Raw genomic sequence first — 24,676 nt, 5'->3', positions numbered from 1 at the left:
GTTGATACAACTCTGTATGAGGATAGACGTCTGTCCTACGGAATCTGGATCCTTCGATAACTAATAAAGTACTAACGTTAGGTTGATACAACTCTGTATGAGGATAGATGGGCATATCGGGAATATTCACTTTACTTCCGTCAGCATTTCTATCAACAACAAAAAATGTTATTGTTAGTTAATATAAATACGATAAAACTGACCGAAAAATCTGGATCCTGTGCAAACTCAAAGAGTACTAGTATTTAAGATAGCTTGATAGATCTGTCATATTGTAACGCTTTGCATCCTCATAAACATTCAGTATGACCAAGAATTATATAAAGCGAAATTATGATTGAAATGTATTTTATTTTAAAGATACTTACTGAAATGAAATAAGTTTAATGATCTTTATGTCAAAGTGATTTAGTCGCGCAATAATGATATTTCGTTAATATTGTTTGATAAATATGAAACATATATACTCTATACGGATCATACTACTACCATTGTTGAAACAGGCTATAGACAAATAGCGATAGCGCGAGACGACTTGAATGTTGTGACGTCAGAGACTAGACATTCAAGTAGACACAACTATTGACTAGTCGTGACCACACGATGCTAGGGGAAGTTAGACTTGTATTCATTGATCCGTAAAGTTAATTATCACTTATACGCTATTGTTTCATATATAATTTTATGTCATAAAATAGATGCCAATGTCACGATTGTCAACAAAAACTCAAAGAGTTAAACCAAGTGAATAAAACTTATGCAAGCTGTTGGGAGGGTAATAGAATAGCGTTCTATACGACGCATATATCTATGCATTTTTTCTTGTATATTCGGAACGGAACTTGACCATAAGCTCCGTAACCAGCGAAACATTCCATATGATCAGTACTTTATGGTTCTTGTTTAAAAGCATTTCATATTTAGTAACATATATGCCAGAAAAACAACCCAAGGACACATGCATTGTGCGAAATCAGTAAATGGGACAGCCGCCACACTTTGTGTGATCCAATCAGTGAACACGTTGCAGTAGTCGGTGTTGTGTCTTAGTTTATGTGAAGTTCATCCATGTTGATAACAAAATGTCGGCTCGGGACATATTATCGGAAGTAAAGAGGGATTTTAACAGTGTTTAATGGAAAGTGCACCCCAATCTGTGAGCCCGCAAATTCAGCGGGTTCTAAAAAGTTTCCAGACGTCAGCAAATAGGACACTACAAGGCCCCGGTGGTGTTGTTATGCTACCGAATGGATCGCCTCATTCACGCATGTTAAAACTAACAGGGGATGACCTTACACGCAAGTCATTTGAATCACGGAGTGGATTAAACAAAGAATTTGAGTACATGTATCGTTTCAATCACCAGGTCCAACAACTGCCCGTGTTTACACCTGCAGATAACAGCAGAAGTGAGAGGACGGAAACCCTTCTTGAAAATGAAAGGATTGCATGTTTCAATGTTGGCGGTGAAAAGAGGTTATGTTTGCCTCAGATTTTTAAAACTGTGCTTAAAGATTTAGAACTTTCAGAAATCAATGCAGCTTGTGACGATCTGCACATTTTTTGTTCCCGGTGTCAGCCAGAGCAGCTAGAAATACTAAAACTCGCAGGGGATCTCCCATCGTCAGCACCCAGTTGCGGGCTTATTACAAAAACTGATGCTGAACGTCTGTGTAATGCTTTGCTAAGAAGCTCAGGGGAGGACCCCCTTCTCACACCCTTCGCCCAACTGTTTTAAAGTTTATCATGAGTGCTTCGGAAAGTGTGGAGGAAACTTTAATCCTGACGCATACACATCACCAAATGCATACTGCATTCAGTGCACTGACTGTGGATTTTGGCTAACTCCACAAAAATTTGTTTGTCATTCGCATAAATCTCTGGAAAATCGTACATGCCATTGGGGCTTTGATTCTTCAAATTGGCGGTGTTATGTTTTATTGGCCAAACACCAACCAGGACTTGATAAACTAAGGGACATTCTCGAGCAAGTAAAATCGCGCTTTGATGCAAGCAAAAAATACAAGAGAAAAATACAGGTAATATTTTTGTTATAATAGTATACCAGTTAATATATATATACATAATATGACAGTGTTCCAGCTACGGTTTGAAAAGGGCAGGGGGGGGGGCTATTTTGTCAAAAGGACACTTTCGACGCGCAGTATTTTGTCATAAAGCCTAAAGGGGCACTTTCGAGCGGGCGGGCAGGGCTCCCTCTGGCTCCCTCTGGCTCAAAATTTTATGTAGCAAAATTTACCTTAAAGGCTTTCTATGTATTTATTCTTATTACACTGTAACTCAATATAACGCGGATGACGGGGTCCAAGCCACGCAACAGCGTTATAAACGGACAGCTTTATAAACGGAGAGCCTGATAAGTTTTGAGCTTATTTATTTAAGGGAGTTATAAAAACAGGTATAGTATAGCCAATAATATAGGCCCTGTGTTTTGCCATGCTTTGTTGTCATCCGCAAATACATGCATCAGGGTTTTTTTTTAGAGAAAGGGGAAGACGCTGGACGCTGGGTGACAGGGGAAAAAAGAGTGCGAAAGAGACATATTAGGGGAAAAAATAAAAACTGTTCATTTCAATGTCTATAACTCATTAAAAGAGGCTTGTCTCTGTCCTTTTTGTTCTTAAACACATTTAACACGTATTAAAGTCAAAGTTCTTAATAGATGGGTGTAGATCTTGATAATGGGAAATGTTTTCAACTATATTTCTGTACTGGGGCCGGGGGACGATGTCAATTTTGTGATTTCAAAGGAGCGGCAGCTGCCGATTGTCTACTTTCACTTTCACAATGTTCGATGTTGATTACCTCAGAATCCTGCTGGGTTATAACGGTTTTCGATGATTCTTTCTTAGAAAATGCCTCGATGCGTTCAGTATCTTCCGAGTCCGAATGTTTTATTTTGTTTGTGTAAGAACGCCAATTGTGAGACATTTTTTTTCTGTTTTCACGTTTATATCTTGGCTTGCACATAGCCCGGATGAAAATTCAACTGGTTTCCGGTAATAAATTGACGAAACACCCTTCTCGCGCAAGACCGGTATCCAGTAAAATAGTCACATGATTATTACGATTAGTTGCCCAGCTTACATGACGTAATTTAAGAGCTATATTTAGAATAACTGGGATTCCCAGATTTTTTGTGTTCGTCTGGAGAGAGAGAGAGAGAGCGAGATCGTTGTACATGGTGCAAATTGGATAATTGTCGAATGCCCAAAGGAAAAATAATCATTTCTTTGAGAGAAAATATTATAATTTAGTGAAAAATGATATTTTTGGTGGGGAAATTGTATTTTGAGGGAAAAAATTCTGGTAGGGGAAGACGCCGAATATCGGCGTCACTTTCTTAGTAAAAAAAACCCCTGTGCATATAAACCGATTCGAACGAATACAGTATACAGTACATACCGCTTTTTTAATGTGCACATTTATCCGATAATCCAATATAATTACATCACTTATGAAAAAATAATCTTAAACATTTATGACGAGAAATATTTTTACGAATTTTATAAACAAATTCGTATGCCTACGCAATTTTTCAGGAAATAGTACAGTGCATTATGGGACACAGCTTTCATTGGACAAGCGAATGTAAATTTAGATTGAATGCAATACGATACATGTACAAAGAAATGTTTTATTGCGTCATACGCAGCATGTAAAAAACGTGATTCCCGTGGACTTTCTGATGACGGGCAAAAATTTAAGTGAATCTCTGTTAACAATTACACTGCGTTAGCATGTAAATAAATCGTCAGGATTATTTAATTTATTTTCCGTATACGTACTAACATTAAACATACACAAAGATCTTTTTGTTTATCAACTTTGTCTAGCATATTATAAACAATAACACACTTAAAAAGCCATAGTTTATACAATGAAATACAATACACGATAAATACAAAACATAAACAGGTAATCGTTTTGAATAACTTTAATTTGATAATTATTCCGCTTGCACTTACCTTATTGAAAGTAGCGCGCAGAACCGCTCTGATAGGGAATACATGTAATAAACACCGACTCGCGAGTTTTCACACCTTTATTGACATTACACAACAGATTAACACCAATTAGCTGTCGAGTGTCGTTTAACCTCTAATCGATTAAAATCAGTTAAACGGAAGGATAAAGCAATCAAGCTGTGATCACCGCCTTCTCTGATTTTTTTGAAATTACACATGAAGTTGCATAACATGGATTTGAATCTGAAATGGAAGGTTGGAGAAATCAAAGCGCCGTAGGCGCTGAAGGCCTGGGGCTAGATTTAGTATGCTTGGGAAGAAGTTTAGTTCTTAAAAAAAAATATAGTTCGACTATGTATATAGATGTCAATATCTCAGGGCTCAACATTAACCTAAAAACCAACTTGCCCTCTCGGGCAAGTACTTAGAAAATCTACTTGCCCTGAACGTAAGCCACTTGCCCAAACATGAAATACCGTAAAACGTTGCGTATAACGCGCATTCATGTATAACGCGCAGCTACTTTTTAAAGCTAAAAAATCTGGAAAAAAAGTTTTTGAAGCAAAAAAAATCGGGGGAAAAATTCTGTACCGCAGGCTAACTGAAAATCGTTATGTTCAATTTGCCGATCTTACGTGTTCTTTTATTGCTTCAATTATTAATTATTTTAAAGACGATAACGATACAACTAAGTTGTGTTTTTTTTTTTAATTATATAATGCGTAAAAATAAATGTTTGGATTTAAATGAGTTATGCATGAAATGCACACTTTCCACGAGGATACCATCAAGGTTTTCATCATTTGTCTCCGAAGTAACTGTCCACGACTTATCGTGAAGTACACATAACGGATGGATTAGTTATAACTAAGAAACTGACATTATTGATTGGTATTGTCACATGGTTATTCATGCATGACTAATTCACAACCGCGAATTTTATTTACAATGCCGATATCATGCGTTCTTTTCGAGTGTCTGTAATTGACAGGAGACTTTAACGACTTAAACTTCTCAACACCATTACGACATTACCGGCAATAAACAAACAATGGAGGTGTGAAGCCGTTTGCCGGTTCGCATATTTTGATAATAGCCCAGCTATACAAAACTTGACAGGTGACGCAAATTGCTCGATAATCACATCCTCAATCTTGACAAGACGTATGAAAATGTGTAAACAAACACAGCATCAATTTTATTAACACATTTGAAAAGCAAGAAAAAATTGTGTAACCCTAGTACAGTAGGGTATAATATTGTGGGAAAACAATAACATTTAAATAAAAATGGCTTCCTTGTTTTTCATTCTCTTCTTCAAATTTATTTGATTTCAATGCTCTGTACGTACCTGAAAAAGATAGAAAATATTTATGATAATTCAGATCGTCAATATTACACTATTATTAACATACAGTTAAAACACTGGAAAACAGAATGATGCGAATTACCGCTACTGGGTAACTGACAGGGAAAAAATGTCTTGGCATGGCTGTAGTTGTGCATAACGCGCATCAAGTTTTTAAAATGAAATTTTAGGGTAAAAAAGTGCACCTTATACACAACGTTTTATGGTACCACATTAACTGTAAACTGATACACCACAAAGCCTTTGTTATTTTTGAAGATTTAACAAAATGATTGCAACAATTAAAGTCTAATTAAAGTATAAATTAAATGCTTTTTGTTCTTTTTTGCACTTGCCCGGGCGGACAACTAGATTATAAAATAACTTGCCCGGATCCAACTTTTACTTGCCAGGGGCAATAGGACAACTGTTAATGTTGAGCCCTGTATCTTTATACATAGTCAATCTATCTTTTTTAAGAAGATGTTTTGTCGGAAGTTTTTTATTGATTTAGTATGTGTATGCATTATTATAAACAGGTTTATAAAAATCAAGGTTGCAGCTGCATTTTTCAAAAAGTCACAATGGATAGTCGATCATTAAGTCATGGCCATCCTACATAGGCGATGAAGATATGTGGCTGGGAACGAGATTATGACCCATCTAGGTCTGTCACTTTTTGTGTGTCATAAATGCTGAATGCCCGTTTTGGATGAAATGACGTCCTTATTCAACCAGTATCGATACATGTTATGCTGATCAGTTTGTGTTGATAATATCTCCATTGATCGCGTATCTGGATGAACATAATTAATTTCAAAATACGGAATTAATTGCACTTATATTAATCCGTAAATACTCATGGTTGCCATGGGAACAAAAAATGTTCTTTTTTCATATTTATTACTATTTTAAAAAATTTAAGCCAAAAAAAGCACAGAAAATCAACAAAATATGTTCTGGACAGATATGGAACATCATTAACATGTTTATTATATACATAAATATATGCACATTTTCTGGAAAAAGGTGTGTATTCAGAAATTGAACATTTTGTACAGCTATGAACTTAAAACTAAAACGAATAACTCCTCATGATACAATTTGTGTTGTGTGTCTGTACTGCCAGACATTATTTTGTTTATTTAGCAATTCAATTTTGTTCCATGATTGATAAAATTAAGGAGATAAAATACATTAAGTTAACAGTTGCTATGGAAACAGTAATTTGTGAATTGCATATACATGCTGTTTTTGATCAACAATGTATTTGAAGTTAATATATTATTAATTTTCGCATAAGTGTCAAACCAAATTCACTAGTGCATTATTTTCATACGTAGAGATTCAAAAACATGATTTTCAACTAAAACAAAATTAAAGCAATAAGCACTACATATTTAATGGCACGCGTCACTAATTAACTCACTATAGATTGAACTTAAAACACCAAAATATTCATTTACATGTAAAAATAAATCAAATACAAACATAACATGAACACATACGTTAACATCACATATCTTGATGTTTAAATGAACTACAACAGTATTAGTAGTGCTGCAACAATATACCGGTATATCGGTATATATCGCAATACGCAATCCGCATATTGTATTGCGATACGATTTTCATCATACCGGTACGAAAATTTTACAAAAATTCATTTACATTTCGTCCAGAAAAGCCATCCGAAATAACGATATCAAGGTAAACAAAGCAAAGCGGTGTAAATAAATTTTTACGTAAAAATAGCATCCTAAAAAGTGTATTATACGGAGTAGCGTTGTTACATGGGAGCATTCGTTGATGCTTTTGAATAGATTATCGTTAAATTAATTGCGCACAACTGTAAATGTTTCGTTCGATTCTGAATTGAGCATTTTTAATTTGTAATCAGAAAACACACTTCCAAATGTTTATGCTTACGCGACAATAAAAAATATTGTGTCAAATAAAAAGTGCTTTATCCTTTGTCTCAATAAAAAGCGCGCGAAAATTATGCAGACATGTAGAGCGTCGCATGGAAAGTATGGGTGTATTTTGTGTTGTATAAAAACGGAAACATCACGTCAGGCGAATTACGCGTGTTCAGTGAAAACAAAAATGTCCCGGTTGGACGTTATTTCATCACATCTTTAAATAGTAACAAACGCCATAATGTTTTTAATACTTAAGAAAATTTGCGAATGTTTGTGTTTCCTGTTATTCTTGAGCACATTTATAGTAAATATTTACCAGAATTAGCTTTAAAACTGGAATATACGGGATTATCGGGTATTTGGCGACTTATAATTCTAGTACAAGTTAGCAATATATTGCGATATATTGCAATACAAGTTTTTGAACTGACAATATATTGCAATACCGTTTTTGGCGTATTGTTGCAGCACTAAGTATTAGTGATATTATTTTCAGACCACAATATTAACAGGCATACAATACAATGTATTTCTTATCGTGTAAAGAATATTTTATAGTTAGATCACTATGAATGAGTTGCAGGGCTTTCCTTTGACCCGAGCTCCCGGGTTTTGATGCTTGAAAATTACAGAATACCCTAGTTTGACTCTTGAGAAAATTACGTCATGCGTCACATTTGACCCAGGGGAATGTACCGACTTGCGTCAAAGAGATCAAAAGTTATTAAGAGTAATCGATAATTGGCTTGGGGCGGAGTATCTTTTGGTAGACGCTAACCTATATCGCCCGTTTGAAGCACAAGTCCGCCCAGTAAGCGGAGTTTTGCCCATTGAGAAATCTAATAATGACCAATTAAAACACTGCTGGTTCGATGGCGCGTGTATCAACGTTCCATTATTTATCTGAGCGTTTGTTATCAGCTGTTTGCAGGAACGACATGTATTCAACCCACCTAAACAGAATGGACTCACCTGCGTCAGTTTTAATAATATCCAATATATAATTATAACATCCCTATCCACAATATTTTGAGAAATACTTCCACAATATGTCAGAATGTATTTCCAATGCTGAATACAGTGTACCCAACCCTGTTTTATTCCATGTTTGCTCCGTTCAAAGACGCGCGAAAGTTATGCTGGCATATGTACTGTCTACAAAGTAAATTTACACGCTTTGCATCAGAGTTGCTAATAATAACCATAGAACTGGTATAACTGACCGTGTGGCAAAGTGACAAATTTGGATGCTGCATCTGCTAATTGATTACAACATAGGTGTAATAATTAAACATTTAAGACGGCATAGAAAATCGGCGTGTTTGTCGCACGTCCTCGGTAAAGATGGCACATGAAATAATTAAATCCGGATTTGAGCCGTCCAGGGTCGATTTTGAGATGATAGGAAATCCAATTAGTTAGTTTAAGGAGGTATTTTGATGGTAAACGGCTGGCACTGACATGAGAAGTAACTGACGAAACATCTTTTTGTTTTGTTTTAAAACATCTTCGCTACTTTCCCAAAACCGTACCATTCTACGAACGTTGCTATAGTTGTCCGCCAACTATAAATTATCTATTAGCAGAGTAAAGCACTGAAATATCATACTTAAAACAATATGTCAACCGAATTATATATGAATTGCGTATTTGCTAGGTTACTTATTACTGGCTTTCATTTTCTGCAGACAAACAAAACACATATTTTATTTCATTCGCAAACGACGTATCTCTACCCGTTTTCGGATACGGTATGGTTCGTCGATTTTAATTTATTTCCAACGGTCTTTATAACATTTTTTATAGAATGACAAATACACATGCGGTGTTACGGATGGTCTGATTGATAAAATTTTGCATTGTACTCGCAAGAAATTGCACATAGAAAGAAAATAAAGAATAACAATAAGCAAGGGCTGGAGGGGCTTTGCCCTCTATTCCCTTTATCCTACGGTCTCTGAATCTCTGCTTAATTTTCCGTATTTCGAATTTGGGACAATTGACACCCCTGATATATATTACATGTATGTCACTACAAGTGCGAGTGTATTTTTCACAATGTTGGTCACAATGTATGTTTGCATTATCTCTTTTATTGACTGGAATATATTAAGAAATAAATGTTTAGATATTTGTAAATTTGTTGCTTTATATATATATATATATATATATATATATATATATATATATATATATATATATATATATCTCTCAGTACAAAAGATCATTGACTCTCCTGCGTTATTATTATGACTCATACAAATTTGATTTTGACTCTTGAAAATTTGGTCCCAAGAGTCATTGACTCTTGAGATTGGAGGTCTAAGGAAAGCCCAGAGTTGTTTATCATTAATCAAACAAATGTGTCCACACGACACGGATGCCCCCAACTGTAACTTTGTCACTACATAAAAGCATAAGTGTGTAAATGTTTTTGAGATATACATCGCCTTTATTTTATTTAACTATTAGTTTGCTACATAACAGGTGTTCAATATTTAAATTTTGATTGTTACATATGTCATCTGCTGCAGTTTGTAGATGTTTTTTTCTGCCAATTCTTTGCATGCATGTTCGAACTTGGCCTAGAGACCATCTAGATAAAACTTGTGAACAAGTTTGGTGAAGATCAGATGAAAACTACTTGAATTAGAGAGCGGACACCAAGCTGAATGTTTAAAACGCAATTAGTGACCTAGTGAACTAGTTTTTTGCCCGGCATGCCCCATGTTCACACTTGGCGTAGACATTATGTAGATACAACTTCTGACAGAGTTTAGGAAAGATCGGATGAAAACTACTTGAATTAGAGAGCGGACACCATGCTGAATGTTTGAAACGCACTAAGTGACCCTATGACATAGTTTTTGGCCCGGCATGACCCATGTTCTTCTTGACCTAGACATTATCCGGATGCAACTTCTGACCAAGTTTGGCGATCGGATTAGAACTACTTGAATTAGAGAGTGATCACGAAAAGTGTTACGGAGGACAGACAGACTGACAGACGGACAGTGCGAAAACTATATGCCGCCCTTTGGGGGCATAAAATATATGTTCATGTATCTGACATGGTGTGCAGAAACAACAAAAATGTAAAAAAAATAATATTCCCTTCTCATACTTAATATATTACCTATGGATGACAGACTGATTGGAAAAACAACACAAGATACACATTGTTGATATTTTTTTACTCAAATTCATGCACATCAATAAAAAAGTATTGTATTTATTCTTTGAACAAAAATCACCTTGTCCATATTATCATCCACACAGAGTCCTAACTGTCAGTAAACTTGGTAAGCTCAGGTTGCATCAGGATTTGCCAAATTCACTTGTAAAGATCTGCAATAATTAAAATAAAAATGACTGACCTTAAACAAACACATACAAAATACATATCACCAGTAGATACCCATAGGCTTGTCAACAATTTATTGAAATTGAAAACCATGTCATGTTTTAGTTTTGCCTTAATGCTTGTTTAACTTACTCTATGTGAAAATAACACAAGAAATATTATTAAAAATATATAATCAAGACGTAAAAAAGATTATTGCTTGGTACATTATACAATCTGAACCCTCAAGATATGCATAGTGAATAGTATATTGTCAATGTTTAATATTAAAAAATAGTATCCATACTTAACACCATAAAGGTAAATCATCTATGTTTGGAGAATAAAGCGCACCCCAGTTAACATTTTCACAGATTTCTTTTTAAATATTTCACTATTTTAAATGGGATAAAGTCTAGAGCCGGCTGATTCGTGATAGTTTTCTATAGGTATCATGATTTTTTTAAACAAATCAGTATTTTTTCAGTAATGTGCAATGACGCGTTTGAACGGTTAGAAAAATGTCGGATCAGTGTTGGGACTTCATATTACAAACGCGTGATTGCACTTTACTGAAAATTACTGATTTGTTAAAAAAAAATCATAATATCTATAGAACACTCTCACCAATGAGCGAGCTCTCGACTTTATCCCATTACAAATGGTGAAATAATTTAAAAAGAAATCCTTAAAAATGTTATCTGGGTCACGCCTTATTCTACCAACACAGATCTTAAAGTCACATGGTATACATGAAGGTGCAGTGTAAACAATGCAAGGTGTAAATCATATCAAACCCGCTATTTACATGTAGCAGCACATCATTTAGTGTTCGCACTCCACTTTTGCCCAACCTGTTTTTCATGAGGTGGATTTGGCACATCCATCTTTTAGCCCTATATCATGATAGTTCATCATTGAAACTACCAGGTAGTAGGTTCTGCCCCTGAATAAATAAAATATAGCAAAATATTAATGTATGATTGTGTTATAGTTGAAAATAATATATGACAATGAAAACAAAGGTCTGCTGAAGTATTACATCTCAATACAATCTTAACAATATTAAATAGTCCAGAAACATATTTACTGAGAACATTTAATCAGTTTTCTTAAGCTGCAACTTCTTGGTCATGTCTGACAATTCATTGAAAATATAACGTTTCAAAAGCATTACCACATATTTGTGTAGTTGGTCGTGCTTTATGAGAAAGATATTTTTTTTCTTTCTACTTTCTTTATTTGTTGTTATGAATCTTAGATCATCATTGCTTTCATGTTAAACTTGATCATGAACACAACCATTAATATTGACATCCAAAACTATAAATTTTGACAAAAATACATTTTAATATGTACCAATAAAAATATACATTGTAATTTAACACATTCCTGATATATGCATTAATGCTATCATTTCGCATGGAATTGTCATCGCTAACCTGTCATTGTGAGATTGCACAAAGATTTGCAACATAAATTTGATATAAGTCTTTAATACAACCTTGCTCAGTTCACAGTCTGTTAAATGTAATACAATAATTTTAAGTACATAAAATGAAAGTAGAATACGTCTAAGGGAATATATGCCCGTAAATTGTTCAACGAATTGTTAATATTGTCATTATAGAAAAGTTCAACAACAAATGATAAATTGAGATGTGTTTAAGATTTTGACAACTACCTAGGCAAACAGACACATAAACAGCGTCTAAAATCGTCGTTATGACCGCCAAAACGGCTCATACAAACATTATGATTGGTGTAATAGATTCATTAAACATGAAATTCCATCCTTTAAGACCAACTTTGATTTTTTTTTAATGAGAAAAACAAATGAAAAACTTATTTTAATTTACCTTTGACAAAAACCAGGAAGTTTATCCGAAAATTGTCACTGTCGACTGTGCCCTACTGTATTCATTTTTATTAAAGCTGAGGTTAATTTAAACCATGTAAAAATCAAGAGAAAATACGGAAAATTAAAGTTCCACTGACTTATTTTTATTGGTTTAGATTATTGTTCAAAGTTAATGGCAAACAAGTTGAATATGCTTAAATCTCGTTAAATTTCATTGAAAACATCCGCCATTTTAATCCGGAGTGTTTTTTAAAACTATTTTTCTGTTTGTTTCCATGAACAATTTGAAGCGCATATGGTAGCTGGCCAATCAACATTGAGTTTGTTATCGGGTAATATTGGGTGAATTATGCGCAGATAATGGAATACACAGTTGATATTGTCGTCTGCCTACAATATAACGGCCGATGGCAAAAGTCGTATAAAAAATAAGCAAATGAAAAGAAGTGTAACACTCAATAAATTATTTTGAAGCTGATCACTTGACAAATTTCTACCGACTATCGATCTGAATTAAAGGATGATAAATAAATAATTAGTTACATGTCGAAGATGTTGCACCTTTCTGTTCTTGATTGAAATAAAAATGTTATAATTTCTTTGTTGTTTTTTTTACTCACAAACTATGCTATTGTAAAGTAATATGTCAACCAAATAGTTTATTAATTACGTAATTGCCTTATTACTTGTTTTCTTTTTCTGTAGTCAAACTATATGCACATTTTATTTCATTGCAAAATGCGTACAATTTTTCGGACTGTCGTTTTCATATCAAGTATTTTTCGTCGATTATATTATATTTTCGAATTTCTTTATAGAAAAAATAGACTTACGAATACACGTGCGGTGATACGGACGGTGCAGAAAAATCTTTACCAAGGGCAGAAGACTTGGAGCTTTATTTGATAATTACTTTTTAGTTTGGTATATGTCGGAGTTCAATGTCAGAAAAAAAATTACTAAAAAAAAATAAAATCCCTACCTACCTACGCACCAAATTTTACCTGGGTCGGGTTATGCCAAACAAACAACTTTTTAAGGATGGCCTAATGTTAGAATATATTATCCACATTAGTAATAGTATTAAAACATGCAATTAAAATGTCTACAATGAGGAATAAATTAATTACACTGTAAAAAGAGATTTATAAATTATCATGTCAATTTTTTTAAATATTTTTTGTATATAAATAAAAGTGCAGGGCAGGACCTCAAAAGGGCAGGTGGGGCTTTGGAACAGCAGGGCCGGGCACCCATCCATTAAGGCTTAGCTGGAGCACTGAAGAATGTCAGAAGCTAGGGTTGTTGTTAGTTGGATGATAATGGCGGAAGGGCATGGTTGTCAAACGCCACTCGTCCTCTCAACGTGCAATCTTGCCCTTAATTTATTTAGGCACTACTAGTCTAGTGCAGTCAGGCTACCAGCTTGGAAATATCTCTTGCCAAATCAAATTTAACTAGCCTGATATTTATATCGGTAATCCTTTTGTAACATTTTCACCTTTTTTTTACATTTAAGAATTATTGAACTTTAAAGATCTAAACAAAATAAACACTTGATTCTGTTTTATTTGAAGTTAATATCTGACAAAAAATTTAAAACAAAGTGTCAAGACATCAACATTTCATCACTTAGTCACTGACATCCATGTCTGACATGACAGCTATGCTCTTAAACTTAAAGGCGGTTGGGGAAAAAATGATGTAATAGCACTTGTGACTAAAATTTCACACATCTGGGTAAACGATGCTACAAGACACCTTAGCAACATCTGATTTGTTACCGATTTGCCTCTTTGCCGGGATCTCGATGGGATCTAGACGGCCAGGATGGCATGGAACAAGTATGACATTTTTAATTTCTTGTCAGGATTTTATCCTTGTTAGATAAAAAATAACTGTAAATTATTACATGAAAGTTAATATCATGTTTAAACAAAATGTTTTTTACTTAATGTACACATACCAGCCAGTAAGCAATCGCAGGTACAGGATCAAATTTACTTGGATACATGATTTGATTTTGATGGTTATCATGTGATCATTGAGTTGTGCGTTTCCAAGTTGATCTCTTCGAAAACTGCTGACAAACTGTGAAAGTCATACTCATTTAAAGTCATCAAAATGAAACCAGCGTTGATTATTCTTCCATGACAGTTTGATCTTTTGTTTGTTGATTGTTCTTTTTTGTTGTTGCTTCCATTATCCTTCTTGTGCAGTTTATGTTTCGTTGTGTCCGCAAAATAATGCAGAAAATACATTAAAATAAATTTGTCACAGCGTTTTCTCCAACCAATGATAATACTAAGATAATGCGTTGGGCATGATTGACTAACAATGTTCGATAAGTGACTGTGTCTACTCAATGAGTTCTCAAGGGAGATAAACTAATTGAGTTATTAATAAGAGTACCTATTTTTAATTTTGTTTAATTCGGAAACAAAAAAGCACTGGACCAATCAGGCAACTGGATTACATCCAAGACTGAAACTGAAAACTAACATTTATTAACCCCAGGCGAATATGATATTATTATACACGTATTTGCAAAACTTGCCTGTTCAGGCGACCACTTTTTTTATCAGTCAGTGACTTTACATGTATATTGTTTTATATCAGGTTTGTCAGTAAGCAATGATAGTGACTGCTGTGAACAGGACTTTTAAGCTGATTATATAGTCATAATGCTGTCATCTTCCCAATGGAAAAAGTATATTTTCCCAAAATCTCTCATATGTTTGAACTTTGAAAATAGGGTTGGTGAATTAAGAAATAATTCTTTATAAGTTATACTATCTATTAAACTGATTTCATTATGTTTAATATTTTAAGTTTTTTGTAAGTTTTATGGATAATTATTTAAAAGTGTTAAATCATGCATTTTTAATTTTTTATAAAGGACATTAATTTTTTGCAGCAACATTAGCGCTAAAACCATGTAAATGGGATAAGTTGAGTAGTGAAATCCTCAGACTGGGAATTGCGGGATTTTTAATTGCTTGGTTCTCAATTGTACAAACCCATTAAAATATTCTTTTATGTACCTCTTTGCTTGCAATGTTCAATTTCAGCCCTTATTTAAATTGTTAACTTGCAGATAATGCGCTTTGAGAAAAAATGGACGAAATTTTTCATTCTTTTGGGAATTTTTCAGGTGGCAATTTCATAGTTTTTCCTCAATTGGGAAAGTACAATTTACCAATAAAATCACTGATTTGTAACTTTCAAGACATGTGATATCTCGGCTGAGTTCTGAGGCAGTTTTCTTTGAGGGGTTACAGTGAAATCTTTTTTAAACTTCGAAGGGCACCTTTTTGCAAAATCTTCAAGAGTCATTCTCAGAGCATTCGTTTCAATAATTGATTGGTCAAATTGTTCTGGTCCATAAAAAGATGAGGCTTTCAGGGGGTAGCAGGGCTACCACTGCCATTCACATTTTTCGCAAAATGCAAATTTGTCTGTTCGGTTTGGGCAGTGGTTAGTACACACTCTTCTTACCTAGGTGACCCGGGTTCAATTCCCGTTCCCAGCGCATGTGAGTTAGGTAGATGTTCACCATACTGCACAGGTGGGTTTGCTCCTTGCACTCCACACAGTCATGAGACTAACAAAAACACTGTATTCAGATAATAGGAAGGCACTAATGGGCGGATCAATAACAAGCTACATGTATTCTGTACTGTAGATGGACTTTGACTGTATGCATTTTTAGTAAATGAAATAAATTATGGTTTAAAAATGTATATAAACAATTATAATATATAATACTTTAAAATCTGTTTGCTGCATGAAATTTTGGAAATAAAAACAAAACAAAATATATATTCAATTTCAAAAAACATCTATTCTGTTAAATGTTGCATAATCATATTTGTTGTGGGGCAATATATACTATTGTGTGTATGTCTGGCACCTAAATGCAGTTACACACATTGCATTGTTTTCAGATTATGATTACATATGTTTTGCTATCACCTTTCATAAACAATAAAAGATGTTTGTAGCCTTAAGGCTTTCATCCTTGAGGATTATTGCAATTACAAATCAATGACAGTCTGACGATTATGCACTGTTATGTAAAACTGAAGTATGCATGTACATGTTGTTCATTATGTAATACCTTATTATGCTCCCCCAAAATTTATTTTGGGTGGAGCATATAGTCGCCGCTTCATCTGTCCGTCCGTCCGTGCACAATTTTTGTCCGGGCTATTTCTCAGCAACTAATGACCGGAATTCAATGAAACTTTATGGGAAGCTTCACTACCAAGAGGAGATGTGCATATTATCAGCGGGTTCTGGTCGGATGATTTTTCACAGAGTTATGGCCATTTGAAATTTTCTATAAACAAATTCTTGTCCCCCCAACTACTGTGCCCTCAAGACATTTCCTTTTTATCTGAATATATAGTGCAATATTGTGACAAAAAAACCTTTGGGGAGCATCATCCGTCTCTGACGGTTTCTTGTTTTTGGTTAGTCTCAATTGCCAAGAATTATCGCGATAGTGTGGATAATAAAGTTACAAAGCGTTGTGTGTTCAGGTTCTTCCTTTTACTTCAGATTCAAATATAAACAATGACGTATATAAACAACAACAAATATGGCGTGACGTCAGGGACGTAATACACTTAATCGCGGCGCGGCAAATAACGTTACGTTACATTCACAACATTCTGGGGGCCACGAAAAGTGACAATTATTAACAATCAGAGGAGAATATGTATCATTACTTATGAAATCCTGAATCATTCGTGACAATCGTAAGATTGCAAAAACACTGATTTGATCACAAGTATACACGTTGATTTGAAATGAATATCAAATGTTTATCACTCAGTTTCTGAATAACAATTTCTTAACTGTCTCTCGTATTTCAATTACATGTACACTCAGCTGTCTATTTCAGTATTTCAATCACAATTGCGCGTTTAACTTTTAATACATAAATGGTTTCTATTCAATATCATTGACCGTCTCTAATGGTTAGAGTTTGCACGTTGTACGTTTGGGAATAAATCGCCACTCTGTTCCATTTCTGCTGAGTTCTTCTTGTACGACTTGGTAGTTGAATAGCTTCTTAAGGTGATTAGCAGCAGCAATATAAGTCGTATCATTGTCTAATACCATCACCGTGGGCAACGACTTCCGGCTGGCAAATCTCCGGAACGCTTGAAGGAACGAGTTGGTTGATAGGTCAGGTGGGGGTCGGGTAGGCGGAGGTTCGTCTGACATGTAAGAGCAGGACTGAAAGCCAGGGCTAATTGTCGCGTCGTACACATTACCAACTGGCTGACTTCCGGACGACGTCTGCCTTTGAGCACGTGGATGCTGTGCGCTGTTGTCAGTGAAGTTATCTGCACAACCGGAAGAAAATGGAGTAGGTTTTTTAAAATAACTTTGAGGGTGACCTGAATAAGGATATTGGCGATTAGAACCTACCGATGTTTGCCTTTGATACGGAGACTCAGTCCGATTTCCGTTCGTATATTGCACATGCGACATTGGCTGACTGTAACTACCACCATCGTTATAATCTCCTCTTTGGTTGTGCCTGTTGTCATTGCGTATATCAATTTGAGTTGGTGGATTAAACTGTAACTGAATACCAGATGACTTATTCTGTTGTGATTGTTGCACGGGCCTGAAACCATCTGTGTTCTGTTTATTCGCACTACCACTCACAGGCATGGTACTATACCCAGACATTGGCGGAGTTTGTTCCAACTGACGCATGTCATATGCACCACTTTCTTGGTCGTTATTATATCCACAAGAGACATTATTAAGTGCTTGGTACCCAGTTCCCATACGATAATCTGGAAGTGTAGAGTATTTATCATGTTGCTCCCGAGGGGACGCAAACTGACCGGACCCGATGTGCGTGGGCGACATAGAGGCGTTTATTCTGGGTCCTTTCTTGATTGTGAGTGGCAGGATATTTGTGGCCCCGCAGACCACCTCCTGGGCTTCGTTGTGGCTGATGTTCGTGGCGTTAACGTTTCCTATCTTCAGTACAACATCGCCGGGAGCCAGGCTGTTAGAGTTCGCCGCCACACTTCCTGGCGTCACAGTTCTGTCGGGAAAGAAAGAAGAAGCGTCTGGGTTCAAACCATTGCTGTTGCGCTGCTGATTACTTGAATTTCTCTGGTCATCTCGTGGTAGATCGGTAGTATGCGGGGCTGCTCTCTTCTCCTGTTGATCTCGGAAAGCTCGTAAGCGACACAGCTGGATATCCAGTTCCGCTGAATACGTGTCTGTTTGAAAAATTTCTTCCTCCAATCCATCTATCTCCGTCTGTGAAAGTATTTTCTCATTCAGTGTCTCTAGAATCGTGACTTTCGCTTGGATAGCGTTGAGAATAGCGTGAAAATCGGTCAATGAATCGTTCTCCTTATATTGTTCGATTTTCTCCAAATATTTCTCAATGAAACGGCGGTGACCCTCTCTCTGTATCTGTATTTTCTGTAGATTCATTTTTTTTGTAACGGCACCAATATCGCGATTGTGTGGGATAATAAAGGTACAAAGCGTTGTGTGTTCAGGTTCTTCCTTTTACTTCAGATTCAAATATAAACAATGACGTATATAAACAACAAAAAATATGGCGTGACGTCGGGGACGTAATACACTTAATCGCGGCGCGGCAAATAACGTTACGTTACATTCACAACAAGAATAAAATACCATATTTAGGTAAAGCTCTAGTGCCTCTGTGTAGGCTTTGTACTTAAAGTGCAATGACTGAGTCGCAGAAGTTGCATGCTAGTATGAAAAGTCAGAAAAAAGATCTCTTCCAATTGAAACAGAATTCTGCTTTTTGGTGTAAGCATTTTCACAAGATTTTGAAAACCAGGACTATTCCTGGCCAATTCAGGAAAAATGCAATATGCAGATTGGGAGTTTATTCCTGCAAAAGTTAAATGATATTAGAAAATTGTGGGCACTAAACTTTGCGACAATACTCTTGAATAATAAGTACTTAATAATTATAACTTTATAATTTAGGAACATTTATTGTATTACTACAAGAGGATTGAGTTAAATCACACACCATAGAATATTGAAATCATACTTGAAGACACTTGAAGGTATGAGACTGGCTATTAATTAGCATACATTCATCAGCTCAATAATGATTTCTAAACCAAATTTTTTTCACATTTGGAATTTATTTACCATTTAGCTTTGGAATTGGGTCTGTCAGACCCATAAATGGCTAGGGCTAGAAATGACCTGTAAGCGTACATTTTAGTCAAATACTATGAGATTTAACACAACTTCTTTTTCAGTAAATATATTATAAATTAAAATTATGCTTTCCATTAAAATGATGCTAGTCAGATAATTTGCAGGACTCAAAAGTGAGAACAATTGCAAAATGTTTGCATCACAAAGCAGGATTGTGCTTCAATTGAAATCCCAGAGAGTTATTATTTAAACTTGAAGCTTAATTGGTAGCCAGCGGTTTTTGGGCTTCGAATTTGTGGCTGAAATATGGCCCATGATTCCCAATTTCAAAATTTGTATTATTCCTCCAAAATAGCAGTCAAAAATTACAAATTGAAGACTTAAACCAAAAAAGTTAATAAATTGCAATATTTCGTTCATCTACCTATCCAACTTTGCAAGTTAGTATTTAAGACACTTTTCCCTCAATTTTATAGTACTTGTTAGCAGGAAAATCAACAGCATCACATTCCCAATTTAAGTCAAAACAAGAAGGATTGTTCTCAATCCAAAGGGCCCAGACCCCAGTTCCCCAATAGTGAAAAAACATTGCTACAGGTAGAAGTAAAATGTAGTTGTGATACATTTTTTATAAAATCATCCGCAGATTTTGTTTTAAAACAAATAAAACGCCAGAGATCAGAAAAACTCAATGACATAACACTGTACAGGCAACCTTCTTAGGTTTAACCCTTGTAAATTAAAATCCTCTTTCAATTGTTATTGCAGGTTTATAACACCAACAACAAAACATGGAATAAGATCATGCATTAAATAATATATTTTTATATAATGCTTGAACATTCACCCTTTTTATTGTTGTGTTCATCATTAAGGACCACCACCTTCCCTCAACGTGACCAGCAAAATATGTAAACATTTGTTTGTGATCAAAGAAATTGCTAGATCAACAACATGCCTTAGTTGAAAGCTCTGAAGCTCAACCAAATTATACACCTTACAATATTTATTCATTATGGACTTATTAACTATCAAATTAAGCTTCAGGGCAAACTGTCAAGATCACATTTCATTGCAAAGGTCACCCAGTGTATTGTCCATTCATAATTGCCATGAAGCACAGCTCACATGTTTACTGCTCGATTTAAGTATATGTTACATAGTTAAGACTATTAATTTGCAGTAAGTTACATGTACAATTAGCATGGGGTCTTTCTTGAAAGCTAGTATTTTGGGCATACATATAAATGCATAAAAAACAAAGTTTGATAATTAATATTATTTGGTCTATGATTCTTACATAAAAGTCATTTGGTTAAGTTCAGGGGTGTCAATTTTCCGGATTATTCCGGAAATCCGGATTTGAGCCGTCCAGGGTTGATTTTGAGGTGAATGTAAATCCGATGAGTTTGTTTAAGGCGGGTGGGGGTAGGGACAAAATTCTTTTAATGCGGTATCATTTCAGAACGAATATTGTTATAGCATCGTCGGCATTCCGGACATTTGCGCTTGGTACCGATTTTATTTATTGATATCTGATTGGTAAGCGGCTGGCACTGACATGAGCAGGCACTGGCAAAGTAAAGCACTGCAATATCATATTTTAAAACAATATGTTAATCAAATTATATATTGACTGCGTATTTGCTAGGTTACTGGTTACTGGTTTTCATTTTCTGCAGTAAAACGATATGCATATTTTATTTCATTTGCAAATGATGTATCGCGACATGTTTTCGGACAGTCGTTTTCGGATACGCTGGTTTGTTAATTACATTTCGAAGTTCTTAATATCATTTGTTTAGAATGACAAATACACCTGCGGTGTTACGGATGGTTTGGTTAATAATATTTCGCATTGTACTCACCAGAAATTGCACCTAGAAAGACTATAAAAAAAGAACAATAAGCTAGGGCTCGGGGGGTTGGGCCCTCTCTTCCCTTTATCCTACGGCTTAATTTTCCGGATTTCAAATTTGGGCCAATTGACACCCCTGTAAGTTTTAAGTTGTACACAGACCACCAACACTTAAAACAGTTACTATGGTTCATCACTTTATAATACTCGAAGGAAAGGTGATTGATTTGTTTATAATAATGTGTATTCACACTTGTTTGATTGCCTGCCTTTGAACCTTTTATGAGCATTAATATTCATAATGCATAATTGTGATCAAAGACGTAAGTGATGATATGATTAACATGGAAATAGTGGTTAGGAAATAGCTAAAGTGCTCTCAATTGTTCTGTTTGTACCTGTGACACAGTGTTAACTGTAAAAGATATTTAAATATCTTGATGATCATTTAAACTATGTTTTAACATTATAGAGAGCATTTAACAGTTATGGGTTGAAAGACACAATACAGTGACTGAATGTATAAGCCCCCTGTGTGGTTAATGAGAGGAGAAATGCCCTTCCCTGAGCCTCACCTGACCGAGTTTACGAGTTTACAATTGTACATTCTGCCTTGCAGTAATTGTTCACTGGCTATGCAATATTGACATTTTAAACTCGGAATGTATGAAAAGACCATAACAAAAATTAATTGGTTTTTATTACAGAAGGAACACACATCACATTTGCATACATGACGCTAACCAAATATTGCATCATTGTTTGCTAGTTCTGTCACTCCCTGTTATTAATCAAGGATATCTGTAACAGTATATACTTTGTTATTGTACAAAAACAGTCTCTTGCTTTCAAATTTTAATTTTGTGTATGCTATGAAAGATTTATATGTTGAGGTATCTGAATGAACTATACTTAAATATAGGTACATGTACAAGTGTACATGCTGCAGTTAAAACTATGAATGGACAGCATAACTTAATGTGAATACATATTAATCTGATTATAGTAGAGTGGTCAGTCTATACACTAGAAATTATCATAAGGCATTACATGTAGTTAGGCATTTTGTTAGAGGTCAACTGCCTTGGGAACTTCAATGCACAATACTATACCCTCCAACAGTGAAGGGGGAGGACAGTGTTTGTTCTGTTAAAAGCTAATATTTAACCAACATAGTTAGGTTACAGTAGACACAATTAAGTGTGGTTTCAGCAGTGTAATTAGCAAGACTTCTCACTGAATAGACACAGTTATACTACTCATCTGGTGTCTGCCTAATGTACAGCTTAAGTTAAATATGCAACATACATTTAGTTTAAACGTATTTATTTTAGCTCGATTGCATTGAAAGCCTGAGGCTTATATAAACGCTCTCGAGTCCGTTTTCTGGGCCTAGAACCAGTACTTGGTGTCTATGGGGGAGATCTAAAGAACGCTTCCTCTGTGGGGATCGAACCCGTGACCACCCGGTGTCTAGGCGGACACCATATCCATTACACCACAGCGACCTTTTTATTCAGACTTAGGGTGGGGTCACTTAAGGGCCTGTTGATCAAAGTCATTTTTACTTGAAATAGAAAATGATTTGTGCTCAATTACTTGATTTGAAGGGAGGTACATGTATTGTGCTGTAATTTTGGGTGTGGGTAACTCATATGTAAACCTTACCTCAAACTTAATTGAATTCAATAAATGAATTCAAATTGGTAAATACTGTGAAACCATTTATTTTCGACAGCACAAAATTTCGTCATTTTTATAAAAATGACGATTTCTTCAGCACTTAAATTCGCCGATTTCTGATTTTGAATTTTTAAAAAATGCGTCAGTTAATATCCGATTTGTGTGTAATACATTTTCGCGATCAATCGCAGTTGCGAAAAATCGTGGTACGAATGCGGGAACACACTTGAGAATCACTGCAGGAGGTGGGGCCTGTTTGTAACATGCCAATTAACTAGTCTTTTGTTATCAAGGGACAGTAATGGACCCTCTTAATGTATGCCATTCACACGTTCATTGTTATGATTAGCTGACAAGTGGAATCGAATAACTGTAAACGAGTGTTTGTAACAACGAAGCCAATTGCTAATAAGTCTTTTCTATTATTATAATTGCCATACTGACAACAATCGTACCTTTATCGGCACCAATTAGGGAAGGTGCGAACAAAATTATAAACTCTATGTGTGTGTTTGTTCTTAAAAAGTAAACTACCGGTATACAAATCAATACTGTCAATAATTTTAAAATAAATAAATTGATACATATAAAATAGTACTAAGTGTGGTTAAACGCAAACAATCAAACATCAAACAGCAATTAAAATATTCTTTATTAATTTGTGATAAATACGCATGTTGATCACACATTGTCATCTTTTCATTTGGTTTATTGTCTTTCATCGGCATTCGCTGCATGATGGCTAATATGCAACACCCCTGAAAAACACAATGCACCTAATGGGTAATAAAGTTATAAACAATTAGCGCTTATTCATTACCATTCTACATAAACGAAGTCAACGCATTCGATACAGCTGTACTGCACACGCATTTTAAAGAAGTGTAACGTGTCAGTTAAGTACCTTGTGTAATCTACATCCCTTTGTGTCAAAACCGGATTAATCTTGATGACGAAACAGCAGTGAATGTGTGCATGGATTATGTTGGAATTTAATGCCTCATGTCTACGGTAAAGTTTTAAAATATTGTTCAACTTAGTGTTTGTTTTTGTTCAAACATAGAGCATGATTGTTCGTTAGGATCTTCTCGACTGACGAAATTTATGAAAATTAATGCCTGACGATTAATAATGGTTTCTCAGTAGTATAAAATATAGTTTCTTGGCCTCACATTTCATTTAATATTTATGTCCACCAGTATATACTGGGGGACATATTGTTTTTGCCCTGTCTGTTGGTTGGTTGGTCCGTTGGTCTGTTGTTTTGCGCCAACTTTAACATTTGCTATAACTTATGCCATATTGCCCATAGCTACTTGATATTTGGCATGCATGTCTATCTCATGGATCTGCACATTTTGAGTGGTGAATGGTCAAGGTCAAGGTCATCCTTCAAGGTCGCACAGGTCAAATACATGGGTCAAAATAGCTCATTTCATTCACACTTTTGCACTATTTAACATACTGACTTGATATTTGGC

At 35.2% G+C, this 24,676-nt stretch overlaps 1 protein-coding gene and 1 long non-coding RNA gene across 2 annotated transcripts in view; one reads left to right on the top strand and one right to left on the bottom strand.

Moving 5' to 3' along the window:
• The first annotated feature begins 572 nt into the window (after positions 1 to 572).
• LOC127832132 (ski oncogene-like) overlaps positions 573 to 24,676 on the top strand; it is an 81,399-nt gene continuing 57,295 nt past the window's right edge. Inside the window, 2 exon segments of the mRNA XM_052357370.1 lie at positions 573 to 1,731; positions 1,733 to 2,039. Of these exon segments, the coding sequence (XP_052213330.1) occupies positions 1,136 to 1,731; positions 1,733 to 2,039 (903 nt within the window). The 5' untranslated portion in view covers positions 573 to 1,135.
• LOC127832134 (uncharacterized) lies at positions 9,606 to 12,512 on the bottom strand. The gene is made up of 3 exons (XR_008026706.1): positions 12,462 to 12,512; positions 11,411 to 11,548; positions 9,606 to 10,607 (listed from the first exon to the last, which is right to left on the bottom strand). It is a non-coding gene; the product is annotated as an uncharacterized LOC127832134 (long non-coding RNA).

This window comes from Dreissena polymorpha, chromosome 5 (genome assembly GCF_020536995.1).
Source record: "Dreissena polymorpha isolate Duluth1 chromosome 5, UMN_Dpol_1.0, whole genome shotgun sequence".
NCBI classification, from domain to species: domain Eukaryota; kingdom Metazoa; phylum Mollusca; class Bivalvia; order Myida; family Dreissenidae; genus Dreissena; species Dreissena polymorpha.
Note: the sequence above shows the minus strand (reverse complement) of the source record. Positions and strands in the feature narration are given on the sequence as shown.